This window comes from Macaca thibetana, chromosome 7 (genome assembly GCF_024542745.1).
Source record: "Macaca thibetana thibetana isolate TM-01 chromosome 7, ASM2454274v1, whole genome shotgun sequence".
Lineage (NCBI taxonomy): Eukaryota > Metazoa > Chordata > Mammalia > Primates > Cercopithecidae > Macaca > Macaca thibetana.
In genome coordinates this window covers 30,133,398-30,156,124 of record NC_065584.1, presented here as the reverse complement: position 1 = coordinate 30,156,124, position 22,727 = coordinate 30,133,398, and the positions used below count along the sequence as shown (strand labels likewise).

Sequence of the window (22,727 nt, the reverse complement as noted above, 5' to 3'; positions counted from 1 at the left end):
CTTCCTGGTGCAGTAAACGTGATTTACCTCTCTGACAAAGCTCAGAGTGAATGTGCCCCTGAGGTCCAGCCAGCTCCTCGCCCATCTCCAAGGCAGTGTGAATAAGGATAACTGTATTTACAGTCTAACCCCTACATGCCACAAGCTCTGCCTGCCCAGCTGGTCCAGGAAATGAAAAGAAGCCTGCTGTGGGTTAGGTAAATTACAAGCACACCCAAGGGAGCTTGACTTGGACCATAAGCAAGGGTTCCTTACACTCCTCCGCTCTGCCAGGGCCCAAAAATCTTCATCAGGCAGAATTTGAAAATAAGGTGCTTTATTGTTGAGGATCCCAGAGAGCTTCAGGGCGGCCATCTAGGGGCTAGGACGGAAGTCCCCTACCTTTTGGTGGCTCTTGTGAACAGAGACAGTTGAGACTTCAACATTTCAACCCCATAGAAGGCAAGCAAGTGTAGCTACAGGGATGGGGAGGCAGGGAAGAGGTATGAGGTGTACCAGGAGAGTGATTATGTGCATCTCTTCCCAACTCTGAGTTCAGTGCATTCAGCGATGCTGGGAGTATGACATGGGCCACTGCTGGGAGAATTTACACCATAGAAGCTGCCCAAATGCAACAAATCAGGGCTTTTTTTTCCCTCCCAGAGAACTGGTTTACTATAGATGTGTGACCCACGGTCCTGAGCCAGTGCTGAACCCACCCAAGCCTGGCTACTGTGACAAGCTGTCACCTCCCCACTCGGGGAGTGCCAGCTCCCAGCCCTGCACATCCCTACGATCAGCAGAACAGAGAGGGCTGAGCAAAGGAAAGGGACTGGAACTGGGCAAGCCATTTCCTGCCTGGAGTCCACTTCACCTCAGCTGGGATGGCTTGCAGCCCGAGACTAAAGTGGTGTCCAACAGAAAGGCAGCTTGGGGCTACAGATAGCCTCCTGTGCAGTGGCTCGTGTCAGGGAGTGGGGAAAGAAGGGCATGTGCACCACCCAGAGATAAGGAGGAGTGGCCACCCGGGCTGGATGCCCCCCTGGCAAAGGGTGGCTATGCCCATGAGAAGAGTGGCACTTCCTCTGCTGGCCACCAGGGGCGGGTGTGAGACACTCATGGCAGATCCCGAGAATCGGGATGTTTCTGGAGCTGCTGGCTTACACCTATGTGCAGAGCCAGGGCAGAAGAGCCCAGCTCCCAAGGAGGAGAAAAATGAGTGGCCAGGCTCCCAGCAGGCAGCAGAGGGAGGCCCTGGCAGACACAGGCACGTATGCACATTTCCAGGACTCCCAGGGACACCCACCCTGGGCCCTACATACCCTTCAACCTTCTCACTAACCCCACTGAGATATCTGCCTCGGGGTCACTTGCAGAAGGCACGCAGCCTCGGACCGACCTCGCTGAGGGAGCCCTTTCCTCACCCTGTCTGGGCAGGGGCGGGGTGAGGGCCCTCCCAGGAAAGTTCTCCCGTGCAGCAGCAGCAGCAGCAGCAGCAGCAGCAGCAGCAGCAGCAGCAGCAGCCGCCGCCTGCCCTCTGCCTGCAATGTCTGTTCAGCAGCCCCGTTACTAGTACTCCTTGGCCTCTTGCAACTGTGCCAGGTACTCCTCCTCCGGGGGGTTGTTGGTGCAGGCCCGGCCGTTGTTGGGGGGGAGCATAGCGTGGAGGCGGCTCCAGTCCCCCTTGCACAGGATCCAGGGCGTCGTATCAAACTTGAAGTGCAGCTCAGGTGAGAAGTCGGTACTGATGAGGTCGGGCATGCCGGCGCCCTTGCCACGGGTCAGCAGCCGGCTGTCGTCATCATAGCAGCAGTGCTGGGCGGCCAGCGTGCTGCTGTTCCTAGACAGCATGGAGCGCAGGCAGAAGCGCGCCGTGGGCTGGTAGATGTCCAGGCGCTCGCGAGGGCTGCTGGCGTCCCTCCACTGGAAGCTGCGGCCCTGATGCTCGTCCTGCAGGCTCACAGGGCTGTCCCTGGCCTCCAGTGGGTAGGCACACGGGCAGCTGGGCAGGTCCCGCAGCATCTGGCTCAGGTATTTGGTTAGGAAGTCGCTCTTGCAGTTCAGCCACTTCTCACAGTAGTCCACATCTGCAGAGGGCCACAAAGTGCAAGAGGGAAGCCGGTGAGAGAGCTAGCTAGGCCGGTGTTGGGTGGGGACTGATTAAGGGCCAGTGCATGGGGAGGGAAGGCCCAGGCTCCAGCTGGTGCAAAGGTGTGGCTTGGTAGGGCCTTGGGGACAGAGAGAGGCTACCCCACACCACCCAGACAACCTGAAGCAAAAAGCTCTTGCTCAGAACAGACACGGGCCAAGAGGCTGGAGCAGTGACCCAGAGGTCCTCTGCAGTGCCAGTGTCACATCTTTAGGTGCTGAATGATGGGAAAGATCCTGAGATCTTGGAAAAGGATCTGGGGTGGGTGGAGACAGGGACAGCAACTTTTAACCAACTGGTAAGAAGGTTTCAGTATTTTAGACACTGGCCCATTCTTGTTCTGAACGCTGCCTTTCTCAGGCGGTCTGGCCTGGGGTGAGTCACTTGGCTGCTTTGGCCTCCTGTGGCCCCCTCTGTCTATGCTGCTATCCTCCCCATCTCCACCTCGGGAAATGTGGCCTTTTTAAAAAAAACTATATTTTTATTTAATTTTAAAATAAATTATATCCCTCAACAAAAATCTGAGGCTAAAGTACAACTGTCTGAGGTTCTCTTAAATAGAAGAGCTGAGGAGCCAGGCACGATGGCTCACGCCTGTAATCTCAGCACTTTGGGAGGCCAAGGCAGGAGGTAGGAGTTCGAGACCAGCCTGGCCAACATGGTGAAGTCCCGTCTCTACAAAAAAATACAAAAATTAGCCAGGCGTGGTGGTGCATGCCCGTAATCCCAGCTACTTGGGAGGCAGAGACACGAGAATCACTTGAACCCAGGAAGTGGAGGTTGCGGTGAGCCGCGATCACACCACTGCACTCCAGCCTGGGTGACAGAGCAGGACTCTGTCTCACCGTTTCACCTGGTCCCCATGGCACAGCACAGCAGAGGCCAGGAGCCTTCATAAACCAGAAAGAGAGGCCCCCCACGCTCACCAGAGCCCTGCAGCGAGCAGGGAAGGGGAAAACACTGCAGTCACCAAGGAACAGCAGACAGAAGAAAAATGGCCTTGGGGAGCTGACCATGAGGGAATGCGCAGAACCTTGCTCCCACTCCCCAGAATCTGCCTGAGTGGGTGCTGTTAACTGCTGGGTCTTGTTTCTCGTTTCCCTTCTGTGCCCTCAACCTAATGGGATGAGCTGTCCAGCCCCGGACACTGGGGCACTGATTTTGATAGTTTGAGGCCCTGGACATCCCCAAGGGACTGCAACCTTGCCCAGGATCCAGATGCTGGGATTTGGGTTTTGACTGGAAGTGAAAGAGGAGCCTGGGAAACGGGACCACGGGAGAGGGGAAGAGACACGCATTTCCCAGGCCCACCCCTGCTCTGGGAAACAAATTGCTCCTTTCTTTCTGCTCCCAAATCTTTACGGCCTTCTTTGCAGTGCAGGGCTCACATGGGTTATGTGTGTCTTTCCCTCATGGGACCTGAGCTCCTTGAGAACAGGGACTAGGCCTCAGGCTGCTGACATCCCCTGCCCCAGCACCGTGGCCAGGCACATGATGCGGGCTCAGTAGGCTCTTGCTGTGCTGAGTGCAAGCCTTATCTGCAAGGTGGGTCTCCCTGCCTTCCTTGTAGGGTGCAAGTGAGACCAAGAGACACAGACTCAGAGTGTGCAGCTGGAAGCCTGGCCCACGCCCAGCTGCCTGGAGGAGCAGTGCTGGAGTTCTGAACGCTGACCCATTTCTGACTGCACTGTATCCTCCTCCCCAGACAGAGTCTGCCCAGGAGCCTCCAAGGGTGACCAAGGAATGGAAGTCAGAACGTACCCACCCCATCCTGCTGCCAGGGAGGATAGGATATGCCCCACCAGATGATCTCTAAGCTCTGCTGCTCCCATTAAGACCTTCCCAGTAGAAATACCAGCCTAGGAAAGGCCAATGGGCTGGCTCAGAAATGCCAGGGCCCCCTGTTGGGGAAGCAAGCCTTCCAGATGGAAGCTGTGCTCTCCGCCTCGTCGAGAGAGGCCAGGTTCCTGCCGTGGAATAATACCCCACCCTCCCCTGAGAGCATGTCCTCCAGACCACCAGGGGCAAGCCTAGCTCCCCACTCACCTTGGTCAGGCATGTCCGTAGCATTGCGGGCTAGGAGCTGCCACTCCTCAAGGAGGCCCAAGGTGTCCTTGTCCTCAGTGCCTTTGGGAAGAAAGGAGGCCAGGCTGGTGGCTCCGCAGGGCACCTCAGTGCCCCGATGGGGGAAACCGCCCCCCCCACCTCAGAAGGCTCTCGGTACCCACAGCAGCCAAAATAGGCCTGGGACAAGGCAGGACCACCATGCTTGTGAGCTTCCTGCATCCCGTCTCCCAAGCCCACTCACATTCCCAGGGGACCAAGCCTCCAGCCTAAGCCACACCAGCCACTCCTATGCAGGGGTAGGGGCTCCTCTCACCAGGACAGTTGGGCAGGTCACAGGTACGGGTCTGGGTGACAACACAGCCTAAGCCACAGGGCCGAGTCCTCTGCTGGTTGCCAATGCTACAGTTCCCTCTGCAGGGGGACCAGGGACCCCACTCCTCCTGAGGCTCATAGTCTGGGTGAAGACAGGGAGCTGGGAGTGAGTGCACACAGCCCACAGGGCAAATCGGTACAAATCAGCACAGGGCACCCTTTCCTCAGGTGGATGCAGCCCACGCCAGGGCTTCCAGCCTCACGAATGAAGCTGGGCTGGATTTCAGCTTCCACCTGCTCCCTCGACTGGGTACCCTTCTGCCATGAACAATCTGTGCAAATGTATCAGGTGGCCCTGAAGAGACAGTATAAGCCCTAGTCACCTATTCTGTGCCAACACAGCAATAAACAGGAAAGGATACCTCGGGCTGGGAGCCATCTGACCGCTATTGGTGTGACCTTGGGCAAGTCCCTCTACATCTCTGAGCTATAGATTTTTTACTTGTTTCTTGTGTCAGGGTCTTACCCTGTTGCCCAGGCTGGAGTGTAATGGTGGGATCATAGCTCACTGCAGCCTTGACTTCCTGGGCTCAAGCAATCCTCCCACCTCAGCCTCCCTAGTAACTGAGACTACAGTCACGTGCCACTAAGCCTCGCTAATTTTTTCTTTTTTTGAGACAGAGTCTCACTCTGTCACCCAGGCTGGAGTGCAGTGGCGCAATTTCAGCTCACTGTACTTCTGCCTCCCAGGGTCAAGTGATTCTCCTGCCTCAGCCTCCCATGTAGCTGAAATTACAGGCGTGCACCACCATGCCCAGCTAATTTTTAGTAGAGATGGAGTTTCACCGTGTTGGCCAGGCTGGTCTCAAACTCCTGACCTCAAGTGATCCGCCTGCCTCCGCCTCCCAAAGTACTGGGATTACAGGTGTGAGCCACTGCACCCGGCTAAGCCTGGCTAATTTTTAAATTTTTTGTAGAGACAGGGTTTCGCCATGTTGCCCAGGCTGGTCTTGAACTTCTGGGCTCAAGCGATCCTCCAGCCTCAGCCTTCCAAAATGCTGGGATTACAGGTGTGAGCCACCCACCTGGCCTGAGCTATAGTTTTTATGTCAATCAAAACCAAGGATGACAATATTTCCCTTGAACTGGAGATATTTAATAATTTTCCAGGCTGGGCATGGTGGCTCATGCCTGTAATCCCAGCACTTCAGGAGGCTGAGGCAGACAGATCGCTTAAACTCAGGAGCTCGAGACCAGCCTGGGAAATATGGCAAAACCCCACTTCTACAAAAAATTTTTAAAAAGCTGCTGAGGCTGAGGCAGGAGGATCATCTGAGCCAGGGAGGTTGAGGCAGCAGTGAGCTGTGATCATGCCACTGCACTCCAGCCACAGCCACTGTGTCTCACTCCACACACAGTGAGACCCTGTCTCAAAAAAAAAAAAAAAAAAAAAAGAATTTCCCTGTTACCCATAATAGGGACCCACTTCTGATCTGAGGGAGCTGAAATACACTGTGGCTGGACCCATATCCTCAGGCTGTGCAGGGCCTGAGACCCAGTGCTTTCTGTGAAACCCCCAAAATACTGAGAGCTGGTTCCACACTTCACAGACAGGCCAGCACTGGCGCCAAGAGTTTAAGGAAAATTAATGGGAGAAAAGCTGAAAAACATGGAAATTTTTCCTTTTTTGTTGTTGTTTTTTTTAGAGACAGGGTCTCACTCTGTCACCCAGGCTGGAGTGCAGTGGTGTAATCACGGCTCACCGCAGCCTTGACCTCCCAGGTTCAAGTGATCCTTCTGCTTCAGCCTCCAGAGTAGCTGGGCCTACAGGCAGGCGCCACTATGCCCAACTAATTTTTGTGCTTTTTGTAGAGACAGGGTTTCAACATGTTGCCCAGGCTGGTCATGAACTCCTGAGCTCAAGCAGTCCACCTGCCTTGGCCTCCCAAAGTGCTGGGATTACAAGGCATAAGCCACCGTGCCCGGCCAATCATGGAAATTTTCTGTGAGTTTACATTATTTTAGTGAACTGGGAAGAGCCTGTCACAACCTAGTCTTAATCATAGGCACCTCTGTCCATTGACAAGATACCAGGGCTCCAAGGGAAATGGCTGCAACTATGCATAAAACACGTCTGCACCCAGAGGAAACCTGAACCACAACATGCAAAAATAAAAATCATCATCATGGCCGGGTGCAGGGTGGCTCACACCTGTAATTCCAGCACTTTGGGAGGCTGAGGTGGGCAGATCACTTGAGGTCAGGAGTTCGAGACCAGCCTGGCCAAGTTGGTGAAACCCTGTCCCTACTAAAACTACAAAAATTAGCCAGGCATGGTGGTCCACACCTGTAATCCCAGCTACTTGGGAGGCTGAGGCACCAGAATCGTTTGAACCAGGGAGGCAGAGGTTGCAGTGTGCCGAGATTGTGCCACTGCATTCCAACCTGGGCAACAGAGTGAGACTCCACCTCGAAAAAAAAAAAAAAAAAAAAAAATCTGTCATCATGAGAGGCTGGTAGGCTTAAGGTAATATTTTCTGAACAGTTTGTGCTGTTGTTACGTCTTTTTCTAACAAAAATAATAAAAATAGTCAATACATTCTTTACTCCATGGTGGTACTGTATATGTCTTAACTCAGTACTCTCTACAGCCAACTCCATGTAGTAAAGATTATACCAGCCGGATCACGAGGTCAGGAGATCGAGACCATCCTGGCTAACACGGTGAAACCCCGTCTCTACTAAAAAAATACAAAAAACTAGCCGGGCGAGGTGGCGGGCACCTGTAGTACCAGCTACTCGGGAGGCTGAGGCAGGAGAATGGCATAAACCCGGGAGGCGGAGCTTGCGGTGAGTTGAGATCCGGCCACTGCACTCCAGCCTGGGTGACAGAGTGAGACTCTGTCTCAACAACAACAACAACAACAAAAAATTATACCAGCAGGGCACGGTGGCTCACGCCTGTCATCCCAGCACTCTGGGAGGCCGAGGCAGGTGGATCACGAGGTCAGGAGTTTGAGCCAGCCTGATCAACATGGTGAAACCCCGTCTCTACTAAAAATACAAAAATTAACTGGGCGTGGTGGCACACACCTGTAATCCCAGCTACTTAGAAGGCTGAGGCAGGAGAATTGCTTGAACCTGGGAGGCGGAGATTGCAGTGAGCTGAGATTGTGCCACGGCACTCCAACCTGGGCAACAGAGCAAGACTCTGTCTCAAAAAAAAAAAAAAAAAAAGATTATACCATTCCCCATTCTATAGAGGAAGGATCTGAGGCACAGAGAGTTGAAGAATCTTTCCCAAGGTCACTCAGCTGGTAAGCAACACAGCTAGGAGTCAAAGTCACACACACAATCTGAAAATAAGGTCAGTCGTGAGTGATGGAATTTATAATTTCTCAATCCTTGGAAACTCACAGATGTAAATAAATATAATAGTAACATATGTCTTTTGCTTAGAGGATATCAGGGATTTTTGTGACAGTCAAATGTTGTTTAGAAAAAAAGAAAAAAAAACAGGCTGGGCACAGTGGCTCATGCCTGTAATCCTAGTACTTTGGGCGGTCGAGGTGGGAGAACTGCTTGAGCCCAGGAGTTTGAGACCAGCCTGTGCAACGTAGGGAGACCTCATCTCTACTAAAAATTTAAAAATTAGGCTGCCCTGGTGGTATGCACCTGTGGTTCCAGCTATTCCGGGGCTAAGGTGGGAGGATCGCTTGAGCCCAGGAGTTTGAGGCTGCAGTGAACCATGATCATGCCACTGCACTCCAGCCTGGGTAACAGAGCAAGACTTGATCTCAAATAAAAAAATTAAAAAAAAAAAAAAAAAAGGAAAAACTCTGCAAGCTATTGGCAATGTTACTTCTGAGTTGATGATGGTGTTTGAACAAGGCCTAGGCTCCTGGCTTCCTCAGATGGTCTTGCCTGGGAAGCCTCCACCCTCTCCCCCACCCCCATTTCCACTCAGTACCTGGGGATGCCAAGATGGGGGTGCTCACCGTAGCTGACAGAATCCTTGAGGACCCAATTCCCGGGGGCCAGCCAGCCCTGGTCCCAGTTGTCTGTAGTTCCATTGAACCAGAACACCTCCTCTTCCTCATCTGCCTCTTCGTCCTCTTGGTCCTCACCCTCGATTTCCTCTGAAGGATAATCCTCGTCTTCCTCCTTTTCCTCCCTCTTCTCCCCTGGGGCCCTGTCTTTTTTATCTCCTTTGTAGTCTCCCCAGAGGAAGGACCAGAGGTCGGGCAGCCAGCTAAGGGTATCCTTGGGCGGGGTATCGCTGGGCTCAGCCAACAGGTCTATCTCCACCTGGGCCTGGGGGTCCTCCACCACCTCGATGTTCACCTGCAGGAGACAGGCCAGGCCGGCCAGTGAGGGAGGTCTTAAAGCTGCATTCCAAGGAGAGGGGGGATGATGGGGTCAGGGTCAGAGGCGAGAGGCCCAATCTTTCCTTCAAACCAGCTGTCTTCTACTGGCTGACATTCTTGGCTAACCTTCCTGGCCTCTTAGGGCACAAGAATCACAGCTTACGGCCTGGAGGTGCATTAGAATCACCTGGGGACTCCTAATTCCCAGACACCAGGTATGGACTGAACTGGTCTGGGCTGGGGCCAGGTATGGTGGTTCTAACACGTGCCAGGGTTGACACTCACTAGCTTAAGAGAAGCTGGCTTTGAATCCCGGCTCTGCCAGCATGCAGCTGCTGGGCCTGGGCAGTTCTGAGCCTCCAATTCCTCATGGTAGGGCTGGAAGCTGAGCGCTGCCGACACAGCAGCCCTCGGAGGAGCTCTCTTGCACCACATTATGGATGGGAAATAAGTAAAATAAAATCATTTATGTGAAACTGAACTTCGGAAACATTATTTTTGGCTATTCAATAAAGTAACATCAGGTTCACTGAACAAAATTTGGAAAAAACCAGCAAACTATAAAGAAGAAAATGAAAATCGCCTATATGCTGGCTGGGCTCGGTGGCTCATGCCTGTAATCCCAGCACTTTGGGAGGCCGAGGTGGGCAGATGACGAGGTCAAGAGTTCGAGACCAGCCTGGCCAACATGGTGAAACCCCGTCTCTACTAAAAATACAATAATTAGCCGGGTGTGGTGGTGCACCCAGCTACTTGGGAGCCTGAGGCAGGAAAACTTCTTGAACCCAGGAGGCAGAGGTTGCAGTGAGCTGAGATCATGCCATTGCATTCCAGCCTGTGTAACAGAGTGAGACTCCATCTCAAAAAAAAAAAAAAAAAAACAAAGAAAAAAGAAAGTCACCTATATTCTATCACTGGCAGAAAACCTTCCAGTTTTTTTTTTTGTGTCTGTATGTGTGTGTGTGTATGTGTAGGTAAGTAGAGAAAAGAAGACAGACACTTTCAAATAATTTTAGAATTGTGTTTTATACTTTTTTCCCCTTCTGACGAAAGTGTTTTGTAAACCGTAGCTGCTACACAAACATGCAGGATTATTATCATGAAGGACTCACCCCAGGCAGTGGAGCCTGAAACTATAATTCTGCCAGCTGCTCTCATTTCCTCTCCTATAAAGCCCTTCAGGTGGCTGTACCCCATGCCACCAGCCCACTCCATTCCATACTGAACCCCTTCTTTAGGGGATCAGACATGCAGGTCTTTTCCAGGAGGCCTCCTTAGATTCCTGGGATCCCTTGTAGCCTACAAAGCATTTCCCACTCACTGGTGCTCACACAGCCCTGCTAGGTTGGTACTGTTTGTCTCTTGCCATGGTCTAGAGAACAAAGGCTCAAAGAGTCAAAAGACTTGCCCAAGGCCCACAGCTAGAAACTAGAGGGGCAGGTACTCTGTCCCCTACACCACAGGGAGAGCATGGGGAGCCTGCCCTCACCCCACACAGCAGCCCCACCCTCCACAGAGTCCAGGATGCAGGGTACCCTGAGCCCACCTTATCAGCCCTGCTCCTCTCTGGGTGTCTGCAGGAGCTGCTGGCCCTTCTGCAGTTCTCACCTGGATATCAGGGTTAGGGGTACTCAAGGTTGTGTTGGCCGATCCCGGCAGCGTCTGCAGTTCCAGCAGCAAGGGAGTAACCTCTGGGGTCCTGGGAGGGGTGGCATTGCCTGGGGTCAGGGCTGCTGGCTCAGTGACAGTCCGGTGTCCATGTTGGTGTGGCTCTGCCTGCAGGCGGGTTCTGGGGAGCAGTGGTGCCTCCTCCTCTTCCCTCAGAGGCCTAGGATCTGGGGAGGCTGAGGCCTGAGGGAGAGAAGGGGAAGGTGAGGTAACAGGTCAGGGCTCACCCCATGGGGACCCAGAAAAGGCTGGCCAGGCAGACCCAGGAGCCCTGGGGTCTGACTGGGTCATAAACTCACCCTGTGATTTACACCTCTCTGGAGTGTGTCTCTGTCATGTAAAATCTTCACACCACCTGCCTTAAGGCCCTCAATGGGTAAGTGAGGGTGTAGCTGGTCAGACAGTGGACTATGTCCACAAAGCACTTCCATAGCAGATGCCAGTGTGAGGCAAGAAAAGGAGGGTCATTTCACAGATGAAGAAACGGAGGCCCAAGAAGGGGAGACAGTTGTTTCAGAGAATGGTGCCCTTTGCAGACAATGTGCCTCCCACTCCCCAGGGCCCTCACAGGCCAGAGCAGAAAGGCCCTCAGGGATGCGCCTGGTCCTATCGGGGAGTGGGCAGCAGGCCTTGGCCTTTCCCTTCAGCCCGCTCCTGTCCACTCAGCCCCGCCCAGGCCATCCACATGAGGGCTGCGTTCCTCGGTGCCTCTGACCACAGTTACCTTCCTCCGCCTGCCTGCCTGCCTGGGGCCTGGCTCCTGTTTGTACTCCAGGCTACTGGCATGGCTGACTCAGCCAGTTCATCCCTTCCAACAGCCACTGGCCATGGTGTCCTCACCGGGACAGTCCTTGCTTCAGATCAGATGGTAAGGGAAAAGCAGATCCATGTCATCTCTGACTCCTGTTCCAGCATTCATCTGCCCAGACAGTGGAGCACTAGGGGCTCAGTGGCTGCCACTTGCCTCCAGGCTATAGCCACTGCCCAGGTCTCTATGCCAGGGCAGAAGGAGCACCTCCCAGAGCTGCCTTATAAGTCTCCGGGGCCTGGCACCTGTGGACCCTGCTTCACTCAGGCCACACCATTGCCACCCCTCCCGTCTCATACCTGGGCAGTATGGTATGGCTGACAAACACTGGTTCTGAGAACCAGAAAAGCTTGGGTTCAAATCCCAGCTCTGCCTGTTACTAACTTCTTCAACTTGACAATATCCTCGTCTGCAGATTGAGGATAATCATTCTTCCCTGCAAGGACTGTGAGAATTTTATTTATCAAACATTTCCACAGCATTTACTGCACACCAGGTACTATTCTAAACACTTCGTCACTCATTTCATCCTCCCTGTCTTACATCCTCATGGTCATGCCTGTCTTACAATGGAAACTAAGGCACAGAGAGGGCAAGTAACCTGCCTGAGGTTGCACAGACATTTAGCAATAAAGCCAGGATTTAAACCAGGCAGTCTGGGCCTAAAGCCCATTCCGTTAACCTGCGTGCTATAAAGTGATAGTATTGCATCCCCTTCAAAAATCAGGGGCTTAATCAGCCTAGTTTCTCACTGTCACTGACTTTTCTTCTTGAAAGTTTGGAAAGAGATTCAGAGTCCTCTGTCTCTCCCTCTCTCCCCTCCCCTTCTGCGGTGTCCAAACATCTGGCTCCAGGGACCCTGCAATAAACGCCTGGTCCCAGGGCAGCCGTGGGCCCATCTCAGCCCCAGCCTGGAGTCTCTTGCTGAGTCAAAGCCCTCTAGTCTAGACAGCAGGGTGGATGAGTGCAAGGTGGAACGGTAAGTAATGGAACAACTCAGCCCCTTCACTGACCAATGAGGGAGGCCTGGAGCATCCCCGAGTGCTGGCTTCTTGGCAGCTCCCACCCACAATTCCACCAAAGCCCTAACTGTGCCTGTGGCTTTGTTCGGCATCTCCACTGTCTGCAGTCTCCGGGGCATAGAGACAGGCAGTCTCAGAGCAGCAGGTGTTCAGGGTTGTGCAGCCTTTTGGCTGATCGGGACACCCTAGCCTGATGGTGGCTGGGCCTGCCTGTGGCAGGTGGTACAGTGGTTATGCAGTGGTTCTCATCTGGGGACATTGGAAAGTGGCCCCAGGAGATGCCAGAAGAGGGTAGGGAAGCGAGACAGGGAAGGGGAGGTGACAGTCAAGGATGCAGTCAAGCAGCGACCTTGATGGGCATCTGCAGCCAATTCCCCCAGGCTCCTCTGATACCCCTCGAGCAGGGACAGAGCTGGGGATTTATCTGGCAACTCCAGCAGTCCTGGGTTAAAGGCTCTGGGGCTAGAAGGGAGGATCTGCTCTCCAGGCACTTCAAGTGAGCCACGTACAGCTCCCAGCAGGGCTGAGGGATCAGGGCCGGGCATCCAGAGGCCCAGCCCATAGCCAACCTCCGGGCACATCTTACACACCAGGCCTTCCTACGCAATTTCTGTACCATCTGTCACTTTTTCCAACTCGAAGGTAAGTTCTGTGCAGATACGAATTTTGTCTGCTTTGTTCACTGTGGGATACTGTGCTGAGCACTGTGCCTGATACATTATAGGAGCTCAAGAAATCACTGCCACGTAAACAAATGAACACCAGCAACCCTGAGGGGCGAGTGTGATCATCTTTATGTTAAAAATGAGGCTATGGAGGCTCAGGGAGGGTAGGGGACTTACGTAAGGTCTTAAAGGTTACAATAAGAGAACTAGGATTCAGCTCAGCCTGGCCTGATCTCAACACCTGCGCACTGGTACACACCATGCATGCGTGGACAGACACTGGGGACAGTAACCCCTCGTGGGCCACCACCTTCTGTCTTCACAGAGCAGTTCCACTTTCATCATCTCAGCTGAATGTGGTGGAAATGAGTTCAGGCTGGAGTCCACATGACCGGGTTCAATCCCAACGTATATACCTACTAGCTGCGTGACCTCAGGCAGGTTACTGAATCTGCCTTAGTTCCTTCCTTTGTAATTTAGGGAAACACCAGCGCCTGTCTCATAGGCTTGTTGAATTAGAATAGTATCTTGTAGGTGGTGAGCACGCAAAGAACGTTACCCAGAGGTGGCAATAGATGGTACTCAGAAGGCAGACAGGAGCCATCGGGGGCACCCCCCTTGCCAGGCAATGTGCCAGTTCTTTACACCTCATTCAGATCCCCCGAACACTGCTGCAAAATCACTCGGCAGGTGTATTCTCACGACATTCTGAGGGGAATTCTGAGGCTCCAGGTTGCTGAAGAACTCTAGCCCTATCTTACAAGATCACCTCTCTCCATCTTTCAAGCTTACATGTGGAGTTGCATGCATGTCCAAACACACAAGGCCATTCTTTTGGGGGGTGGTGTCACTGCCCAAATAGAGATACATCCTGAGGCACATCTTCACCAGTTCTCTCTCTCTCTCTCACCCCTAAGCTTACTTTCCCAGGCTTGGCCAGGCAGCCCCTGACCCATATGTTTCCAGTTAACACGACAGAGTCCCGATCCCCACAGACCCTTACTGCATTGCACGAGCCCGCCTGCCAACCTGTTTCAGCCCCTTCACAGTTCCCCATTCTCCCTTCTCCTTTGTGCCTCAGGGGCCAGAAACTTGTTTTGGATAATTAAATTCAGTCACCAAATGCAGGTCCCGTAGCCCTAGCTGCTGAAGCCCGGGGCCAGCCACAGACAGCCAGGCTGCACACTAAGTCATGCTGGCGGGAGGTGCTGGAGACCCAGCACACAACAGCAATTGCCTCTTTAGCCAGGCCTGAGACCCCGCATACAACAGCAATTGCCTCTGTAGTCAGGCCTCTTCAGCCACAGGCAGAGGAATAGGGCTGGATTTCATTCTCCCTCAACTACCTTCCTGATTGGTAAGTACTATTCTTTTTTTTTTTTTTTTTTTTTTGGAGACGGAGTCCCACTGAGTAGCCCAGGCTGTAGTGCAGTGGCGTGATCTCGGCTCACTGCAAGCTCCACCTCCCGGGTTCATGCCATTCTCCTGCCTCAGCCTCCTGAGTAGCTGGGACTACAGGCGCCCACCACCACGCCCAGTTAATTTTTTGTATTTCTAGTAGAGACGGGGTTTCACCATGTTAGCCAGGCTGGTCTCGATCTCCTGATTTCATGATCTGCCCGCCTCAGCCTCCCAGTGTGCTGGGATTACAGGTGTGAGCCACCGTGCCCAGCCAAGAAACCCCATGTTTTCATTCGGTACTGGGCCCCACAAAAAACAAGGCCAGTTGGCTTTCCAAGGTAAAGGCAATAAAAAAAGAAAGAGAAAGAAAAGTAAACCAAAAAAAAGTAGCCAGTTTTGCCGATCACCCTATATGTACAGACTCACTGGATTCTCACAACAACACTTTAGGTAGCTATGAGCATCATCATCACTTCATAGACAATACAGCCAAGGATCAGAGAGGTAAAGTAACTTGCCTGGAGTCACACAGCTAGGGGCTGGCAGAGTGGGATTTGATGTCAGTGGTCTGGCTGGAGTCTGTGCTCTTAAGCCTTGTGCTTTGCTAACTCCAGGCAGTGGCTGCACCTTCTGGTTTGCTGCCTGCTGCTTTGCAGTGCTGAATGTGCTGGATGAACAAAACACTATACAGGATGTTCAACTCTCCACATCCATCCTTCCCTTTAATCCTCATAACAACCTGAGACTGAGATTGGAGAGGCTGGAGAATTGCCTGGGGCCTCTGAGCAGCCAAGCTTCCAGGCTCCACTCCTGTCTTTCCCTCTCTCCCTCCCTGGGGTTTCCAACCCTTTAGAGACAGAATGGTCTGGAGGTATAAGGAAGGCCATAGTTGAGGTCCAGGGAGGCGGTCAGCTGCAGGAGAAGGCTAGCAGTTGAGGCCACAGGCTTGGCACCACGCAGACCTAGGTTCTAGTTCTCCCGGGCACTCACTCACTGATTGGGCTAGAAAGACCCTGCAACCAAATAAAGTCAGCCTTTAGGAAATACATCCTTCTCATTGCCACCCACCTGGCAGGTGAGACCTTGTACCTCTCCTACAATCCAGCCCCTGCTTCCAGGCAACTGGCTGGACAACGGACCAGGACTGAAGTGCTGGGCAGGCACGCCCACCATGTGCATGACACTGCCTCAGCTTTCTCAGGGACCCCAGGCTCCTTCCTCTGCCCTTAGTTCTGTCTCAGCCCATACCCTCAACAATTGCTTCTTTCACGGCCATTTAACCCCTGCTGCGGCAGCATGAACCACCCCCATCCCGCCTCAGGTGGGCCAGTCCTTGCAGACTGGAACAGCAGTCCTCTCTCAGTTCTCCTCTGTTTGTTTGTTTGCTTGTTTATTTTTAAATAGAGATAGGGTCTCACTCTGCAGCTCAGGCTGGAGTGCAGTGGCACGACCTCGGCTCACTGCAACCTCTGCCTCCCCAGCTCAAGCAATTCTCCTGTTTTAGCCTCCCAAGTAGCTGGGATTACAGGTGGCTGCCACCATGCCCAGCTAATTTTTTTTTTTTGTATTTTTAGTAGAGACAGGGTTTCACTATGTTGGCTAGGCTGGTCTCCAACTCCTGACCTCCACCTTGGCTTCCCAAAGTGCTGGGATTACAGGCATAAGCCACCGCGCCTGGCTTTTTTTTTTTTTTTTTTTTTGAGATGGAGTCTCACTCTGTCACCCAGGCTGGGGTTGCAGTGGCACAATCTCGGCTCACTGCAACCTCACCTCCTGGGTTCAAGTGATTCTCATGCCTCAGCCTCCCAAGTAGCTGGGATCACAGGCACCTGCCACTAAGCCCTGCTAATTTTTTTTATTTTTAGTAGAGATGGGGGTTTCACCATGTTGGCCAGGCTGGTCTCGAACTCCTGATCTCAGGTGATCCACCTGCCTTGGCCTCCTAAAGTGCTAGTACAGGTGTGATCCACCGCCCAGCCTTTTTTTTTTTTTTTTTTTTTTTTTAAATAAAGACAGAGTCTCACTCTGTAGCCCAGGCTGGAGAGCACTGGTGCAATCATAGGTTACAGGAGCTGTGACCTCCTGGTCTCAAGTAATCCTCCTACCTGGGCCTTCCAAAGTGCTGGGATTACAGGCGTGAGCCACCACGCCCAGCCTCTCTTGCCTAATTCTACCCCCTCAACCCCTTTGTGGCACCAAGTCCCCAGCTCTTCTTTCTCCCATGCCAAGGTCTTCCCTTGCCTGCCAGGGACATGGTGGGTGCCAGGTTTAGGTGCCCAGGGGCTCTGGAATTAAGCAAAACTGAGTGGGGATCCCAGTTCACCACATACTAACCTTGGGTTAGTTATTGGGCCTGCTGTCAGTTTCCTCATCTCTAAAATGATAACAAGACAAGGAACACACATGGCGGCTGTTTGAGTGGTGTTCTCATCCTAACTAGAACAGAAAATACCCAGGACAGAGCTGGGTCACTCTGTGCCTGACCAGCACTCAACAAACTGGCCCCAGCGTTTTTTTTTTTTTTTTTTTTTTTTTAAGACAGGGTCTTGCTCTGTTGCCCAGGATGAGTACAGTGGTGCGTTCATAGCTCAGTGCAGCCTCAAACTCCTAGTGATCCTCCCACCCACCCTCCAACTAGCTAGCACTATAGGCATGCACCACCATGCCTGGCTTGGCCCAGCCTCTTTAATTTAATTAATTTATGTATTTGAAGACGGGGTTGGCCAGACGCGGTGGCTCGCACCTGTAATCCCAGAACTTTGGGAGGCCAAAGGGGACAGATCATCTGAGGTCGGGAGTTCAAGACCAGCCTGACCAACATGGCTACTAAAAGTACAAAATTAGCCAGGCATGGTGGCACATGCCTGTAATCCCAGCTACTCAGCAAGGCTGAGGCAGGAGAATTGCTTGAACCTGGGAGGCAGAGGTTGCAGTGAGCCAAGACTGCGCCATTGCTCTCCAGCCGGGGCAACAAGAGCGAAATTTCATCTCAACAAAGAAGACAGGGTCTCACTCTGTCACCCAGGCTGGAGTGTAGTGGTACAATCAGTCATGGCTCACTGCAGACTCAAACTCCTGGGCTTAAGCGATTCTCCCACCTCAGCCCCCAGTAGCTGGGAATACAGGTGCGTGCCATCATGTTTGGCTAATTTTTGTATTTTTAGTAGAGACAGGGTTTCTCCATGTTGCCCAGGCTGATCTTGAACTCCTGAGCTCAAGTGATCCACCTGCGTTGGCTTCCCAAAGTGCTGAGATTACAGTTATGAAACACCGCGCCTGGCCCCCAGCCTCATTTTGTCACTATCCACATGTCTGGTGCTTTTTCATCCAGTACTGCATCTGACAGAACGGGTTCTTATTTTACTGTGGGAGTAAACTGAGGCTCAGCAACAGACCTGCCCAGAGAGGCGGGGGCCACATTTTGTTCACAAGGCTAATGATTTTTTTTTTTTTTTTTTTGAGAGGGAGTCTCGCTCTGTCGCCCAGGCTGGAGTGCAGTGGCATGATCTCAGCTTACTGCAACCTCCGCCCCCTGGGTTCAAGTGATATCCTGCCTCAGCCTCCCAAGTAGCTGGGATTACAGGCACCCACCACCACGCCTGGCTAATTTTTGTATTTTTAGTAGAGATGGGGTTTCTCCATGTTGGCCAGGCTGGTCTCGAACTGCTGACCTCAGGTGATCCACCCGCCTCGGCCTCCCAAAGTGCTGGGATTATAGGCGTGAGCCACGGCACCCAGCCTAATGATTCTTTTCAAGACTTCAGATGAGCAGACTGGAGCATGACATGCAAAGCTGTACAATAAGGTCCCCAGCGTAGCTCCTTCTAATGACAGACCTGGCTCCTGGCTAGGCTTAACTTTTCTGTGCCTCAATTTTTTCATCTGGAAAATGGAGATAATGCCCACGTCAAAGTGGTGTAACAATGAAATATTCTCATGTTAAGAAATTCATATGGACTCTGTAAGGCCCAGAGAATGCTCACTACCCTTTCAGCAACCTTTACTTTTAGATCCAGGGGTCTGATGTTCTTTAGCTTCTTCATTAAGGTCTTTGGGCTGTTCAGTTTTTTCTTTTTCTTTGTTTAATTTTTTTTTTTATTTTTGAGACGGAGACTCACTCTGTCTCCCAGGCTGGAGTGCAGTGGCACAATCTCAGCTCACTGTGACCTCTGCCTCCTGGGTTCAAGCAATTCTCCTGCCTCAGCCTCCCGATTACCTGGGATTACAGGTGCCCTCAACCATGCCCGGCTAATTTTTGTATTTTTAGTAGAGACGGGGTTTCACCATGTTGGCCAGGCTGGTCTTGAACTCCTGATCTCAAGTGATCCACCCTCCTCAGCCTCCCAAAGTGCTGAGATTACACGTGTGAGCCACTGCGCCCAGCCTGGTCAGTTATTTGTGACACACCACCCAAGTCCCTAGAATAGCAATCTGCATTCTCTCAACATGACTCCTTAAACTAACACCTTTGCCATAGACAGCTTTAACACAAATCATGCAGACTCATGGAACGATGTCAGAACTGGACAGGACCACGACGACGACTTAGGCTCTCTTGGCTCTCTTTTTTCATTTTATTTATTTATTTTTGAAAAAGGGTCTTGCTTTGTCACCCAGGCTGGAGTGCAGTGGCACCATCTCAGCTCACTGCAACCTCCGCCTCCTGGGCTCAGGAGATCTTCCCACCTCAGCCTCCTGAGTAGCTGAGACTACAGGGGCGCACCATCACGCTCGGCTAATTTTTGTATTTTTGTGGGGGTAGAGATGGGTTTTCGCCATGTTGCTCAGGCTGGTCTTGAACTCCTGGGCTCAAGCAATTCTCCCCCCTTGGCCTCCCAAAGTGCTGGGATTACAGGTGTGAGCCACCGCGCAGGCCCCTCTTTTTAAATGTGAGAAATCATCCGAGGTGAGTCACACGTGCATTCATGACCCACTGGGATCAGAACTCCAAGCCCTAGACTCCAAGCTCTGCTTTTTCATTGTGACACTAATTTGTTTTCACATGTTTTTGATGACTCTGCCAGGCTTTGTACTGGAGCTGAGGAGATGATTTTGGCTCTGAAATAACTCATCCTCTAGGGTGTTCTTGTTAGGGGAAGATTTGGCAAACATGCTAAAAATAATTACAATACAAAGCAGTAAGTACTAAAATAGAAAGTATTCATGCCAAGTGAGCAGAAACAATGCCAATTTAGTTAATTTTATTATCACTGTCATCTCTCTGTGGGAGGAGGGACTGGCGAGAGGCCTCATCTGTCTATAACAGTCATTCTCCACTATGGGCAGTGGGGATGGGGTGTCCTACAGGAAGCACATGGAGTGTCTGGTCCTGGTGGGGAAGCGAGTGCTACAGGCACCTAGTGGGTAGAGGCCAGGAATGCTTCTAAACATTCTATAATGCGTAAGACAACAACAGCCCCTACCACAAAGAATTATATGGCCCAAAATGACAAGGGTGCTGAGGCTGAGAAGAGCCGGTCTAAAGGATGCATTTTCTTTCTTTCTTTCTTTCTTTTTTTTTTTTTTTGAGACAGAGTCTCGCTCTGTCGCCCAGGCTGGAGTGCAGTGGCCGGATCTCAGCTCACTGCAAGCTCCGCCTCCTGGGTTTACGCCATTCCCCTGCCTCATCCTCCCAAGTAGCTGGGACTACAGGCGCCCGCCACCTCACCCGGCTGGTTTTTTGTATTTTTTTAGTAGAGACGGGGTTTCACTGGGTTAGCCAGGATGGTCTCGATCTCCTGACCTCGTGATCCGCCCGTCTCGGCCTCCCAAAGCGCTGGGATTACAGGCTTGAGCCACTGCGCCCGGCCTAAAGGATGCATTTTCAATAGGGGCAATAAGCAGATCTTGTGAGAGACCAAAAAGTCTTAAGATATTACAATGGTTTGTGACATTCCAAAGGGCCATAATACATAAACAGACAATGTATCTGTGGTATTAAAATGTCATGGGGAAGTCAGGCGTGGTGGCTCATGCCTGTAAGCCCAGCACTTTGGGAGGCCAAGGCAGATGAATCACTTGAGGTCAGGAGTTTCAGACCAGCCTGGTCAACACGGTGAAACCCCATCTCTACTGAAAAAATACAAAAATTAGCTGGGCGTGGTGGCAGGCACCCATAATCCCTGCTACTTGGGAGGCTGAGACAGGAAAACCACTTGAACTTGGGAAGTGGAGGATGCAGTGAGCCAAGATCAAGCAAGACTCCATGTCAAAAAAAAAAAAAAAAAAAAAAAATTCGGCCGGGCATGGTGGCTCACGCCTGTAATTCCAGACTTTGGGAGGCTGAGGCAGGTGGATCATGAGGTCAGGCGCTCAAGACCAGCCTGGCCAAGATGTGAAACCCCATCTCTACTAAAAATACAAAAATTAGCCAGGCACGGGGGCAGGCGCCTGTTATCTCAGCTACTCAGGAGACTGAGGCAGGAGAATAGCTTGAACCCGGGTGACAGAAGTTGCAGTGAGCCAAGATCGTGCCACTGCACTCCAGCCTGGGCGATAGAGTGAGGTTCTGTCTCAAAAAAAAAAAAAAAAAGGAAGAATAGCCGGGCACCATGGCTCACGCCAGAAATACCAGCACTTTGGGAGGCTGAGGCAGGAGGATTGCTTGAGCCCAGAAGTTCAAGACCAGCCTGGGAGACAGAGTGAGACATCATCTCTACAAAATAAAAACCAAAAAGATTAGCCAGGTGTGGTGGTGCATGCCTCTAGTCCCAGGTACCTAAGAGGCTGAAGCTGCAGGATCGATTGAGTCTGGGAGGTTGAGGCTACAGTGAGCTATGATCACATCACCGCACTCCAGCCTGGGTGACAAAGACAGACCCTGTCTGGAAAAAAAAAAAAAAAAAAAAAAGAGAGAGAGAGAGAGAGAGAAAGAAAAGGAAGGAAGGAAGGGAAGGAAGGGAAACAAGGGAAGGAAGGAAGGAAGGAAGGAAGGAAGGAAGGAAGGAAGGAAGGAAGGAAGGAAGGAAGGAAGGAAGGAAGGAAGGAAGGAAGGAAGGAAGGAAAAATGGCAAGATGGGAAGAACTATTCTGGCCTCCCACAGCTCAGTAGATGGAAGGACCCAGGACCCAAGACCGAAGGCCACCTGCCACACAGGCCTGCTCCTGCAGACCCTAATACAAGTCTGGCTGTCTTTGTGCCCATGGGAATGAACGTCCGCTGCATTCCAGGGGACAATAAGCTGGACTGTAGACCCGTCAGTGACTGGAAGACACGGGGTTTGACAGACCATGGCTCCTCTCCATGGCCAACACCACTCTTCCATCTCATTACTGTTTTATACCCCAACGCCCACCCACAGTCCACGACGACAGCGCCAGTCTCGGGCTGGCCACCCCTGCCAGTAGCTGGAGAGCCCCACTGTGCCTCCGCTTGTCTCATGGAAGGGGCTCACCTGACCGTCTGAACCTCAGCGGCTCCGGCCCGCCCGCCACTCCGCAAAGCGCCAGCTTCCTCGCACCGGCGGGACTCCCCTCCAAGCCAGCGAGCACCTGGACAGGAGGCTGCAGGCAAGGTTCGCTCAGGGCGAGGAAGCCTGGCCACCGCGGAGGGTCGGCCACCTCACTCCGCACAGAAGTCAAACTTGTCCCCCGGCTGGTCCGCAGCAGCCGGTCTCGCGGCCATGCGCAGGGAGTGGGAGCCCCGAGGTCCGGCGCACCTGGCCAGCGCTCGGTGTCCGGGAACTTCCGGCCGGCCCTGGCCCCTCTCTCTCCCTCGGGGGGTCGCAGCCTGTGTATGTCCCGGTCCCGCTTCCCGCACGGCTAGAGCCGGCGGGTCGGGGAGGAGGGACCGCCCGCGCCGCAGCCCGGTGCCGCCGCCCCTCACCTCCGCCAGCCTCGTGCGGTTCCCAGGCCCGGGTCCGCCGCGCCCCGGCTTCCTCGTGGGGAGCCCTCGCGCCACGGCCAGCAGCGCCACCAGCAGCAGCACGCAGAGGAGCAGCCCGGCTCGGTCGCGGAGCGCACGCATCGTCTCGGTCCCGAGGCCGCTCTGCCTGCGCCTCTGCCCGCGGCCGCGAACCCAGTCGCGCCCCGCCTCGCCTCCTCCGGGGGCGGGACCTGGGGATCCTGAGGGGCGCGCGGGGCGGGGGACGCGCAGCTCGCACAGCCTCTCCGGCCCCTGCACCTCGCGTGGGCGTCCGCACAGCTCTGGGGTCAGCCCACCTGGACGTCCCCTGCTGTCCTCGGAGGGGACCCTCGGCGCTCCCCGACCCATCTGGGCCCTGCGGGCGGCTGTCTTTGATCTGGCCGCCTCCCCGCCCTCAGTCCCCGCTGCTGTCGCGGTCGCAGCCC

General features: G+C 53.1%; 1 protein-coding gene across 1 annotated transcript; it reads right to left on the bottom strand.

Annotated features, from left to right (window-relative positions):
- Nucleotides 1-1,548: 1,548 nt before the first annotated feature.
- Nucleotides 1,549-22,404, bottom strand: ISM2 (isthmin 2). The gene is made up of 6 exons (XM_050798835.1): nucleotides 22,264-22,404; nucleotides 10,483-10,725; nucleotides 8,506-8,851; nucleotides 4,509-4,649; nucleotides 4,175-4,255; nucleotides 1,549-2,066 (listed from the first exon to the last, which is right to left on the bottom strand). The coding sequence occupies exons 1-6, from the start codon at nucleotides 22,402-22,404 to the stop codon at nucleotides 1,549-1,551; spliced, it is 1,470 nt and encodes a 489-aa protein (XP_050654792.1).
- Nucleotides 22,405-22,727: the final 323 nt, after the last annotated feature.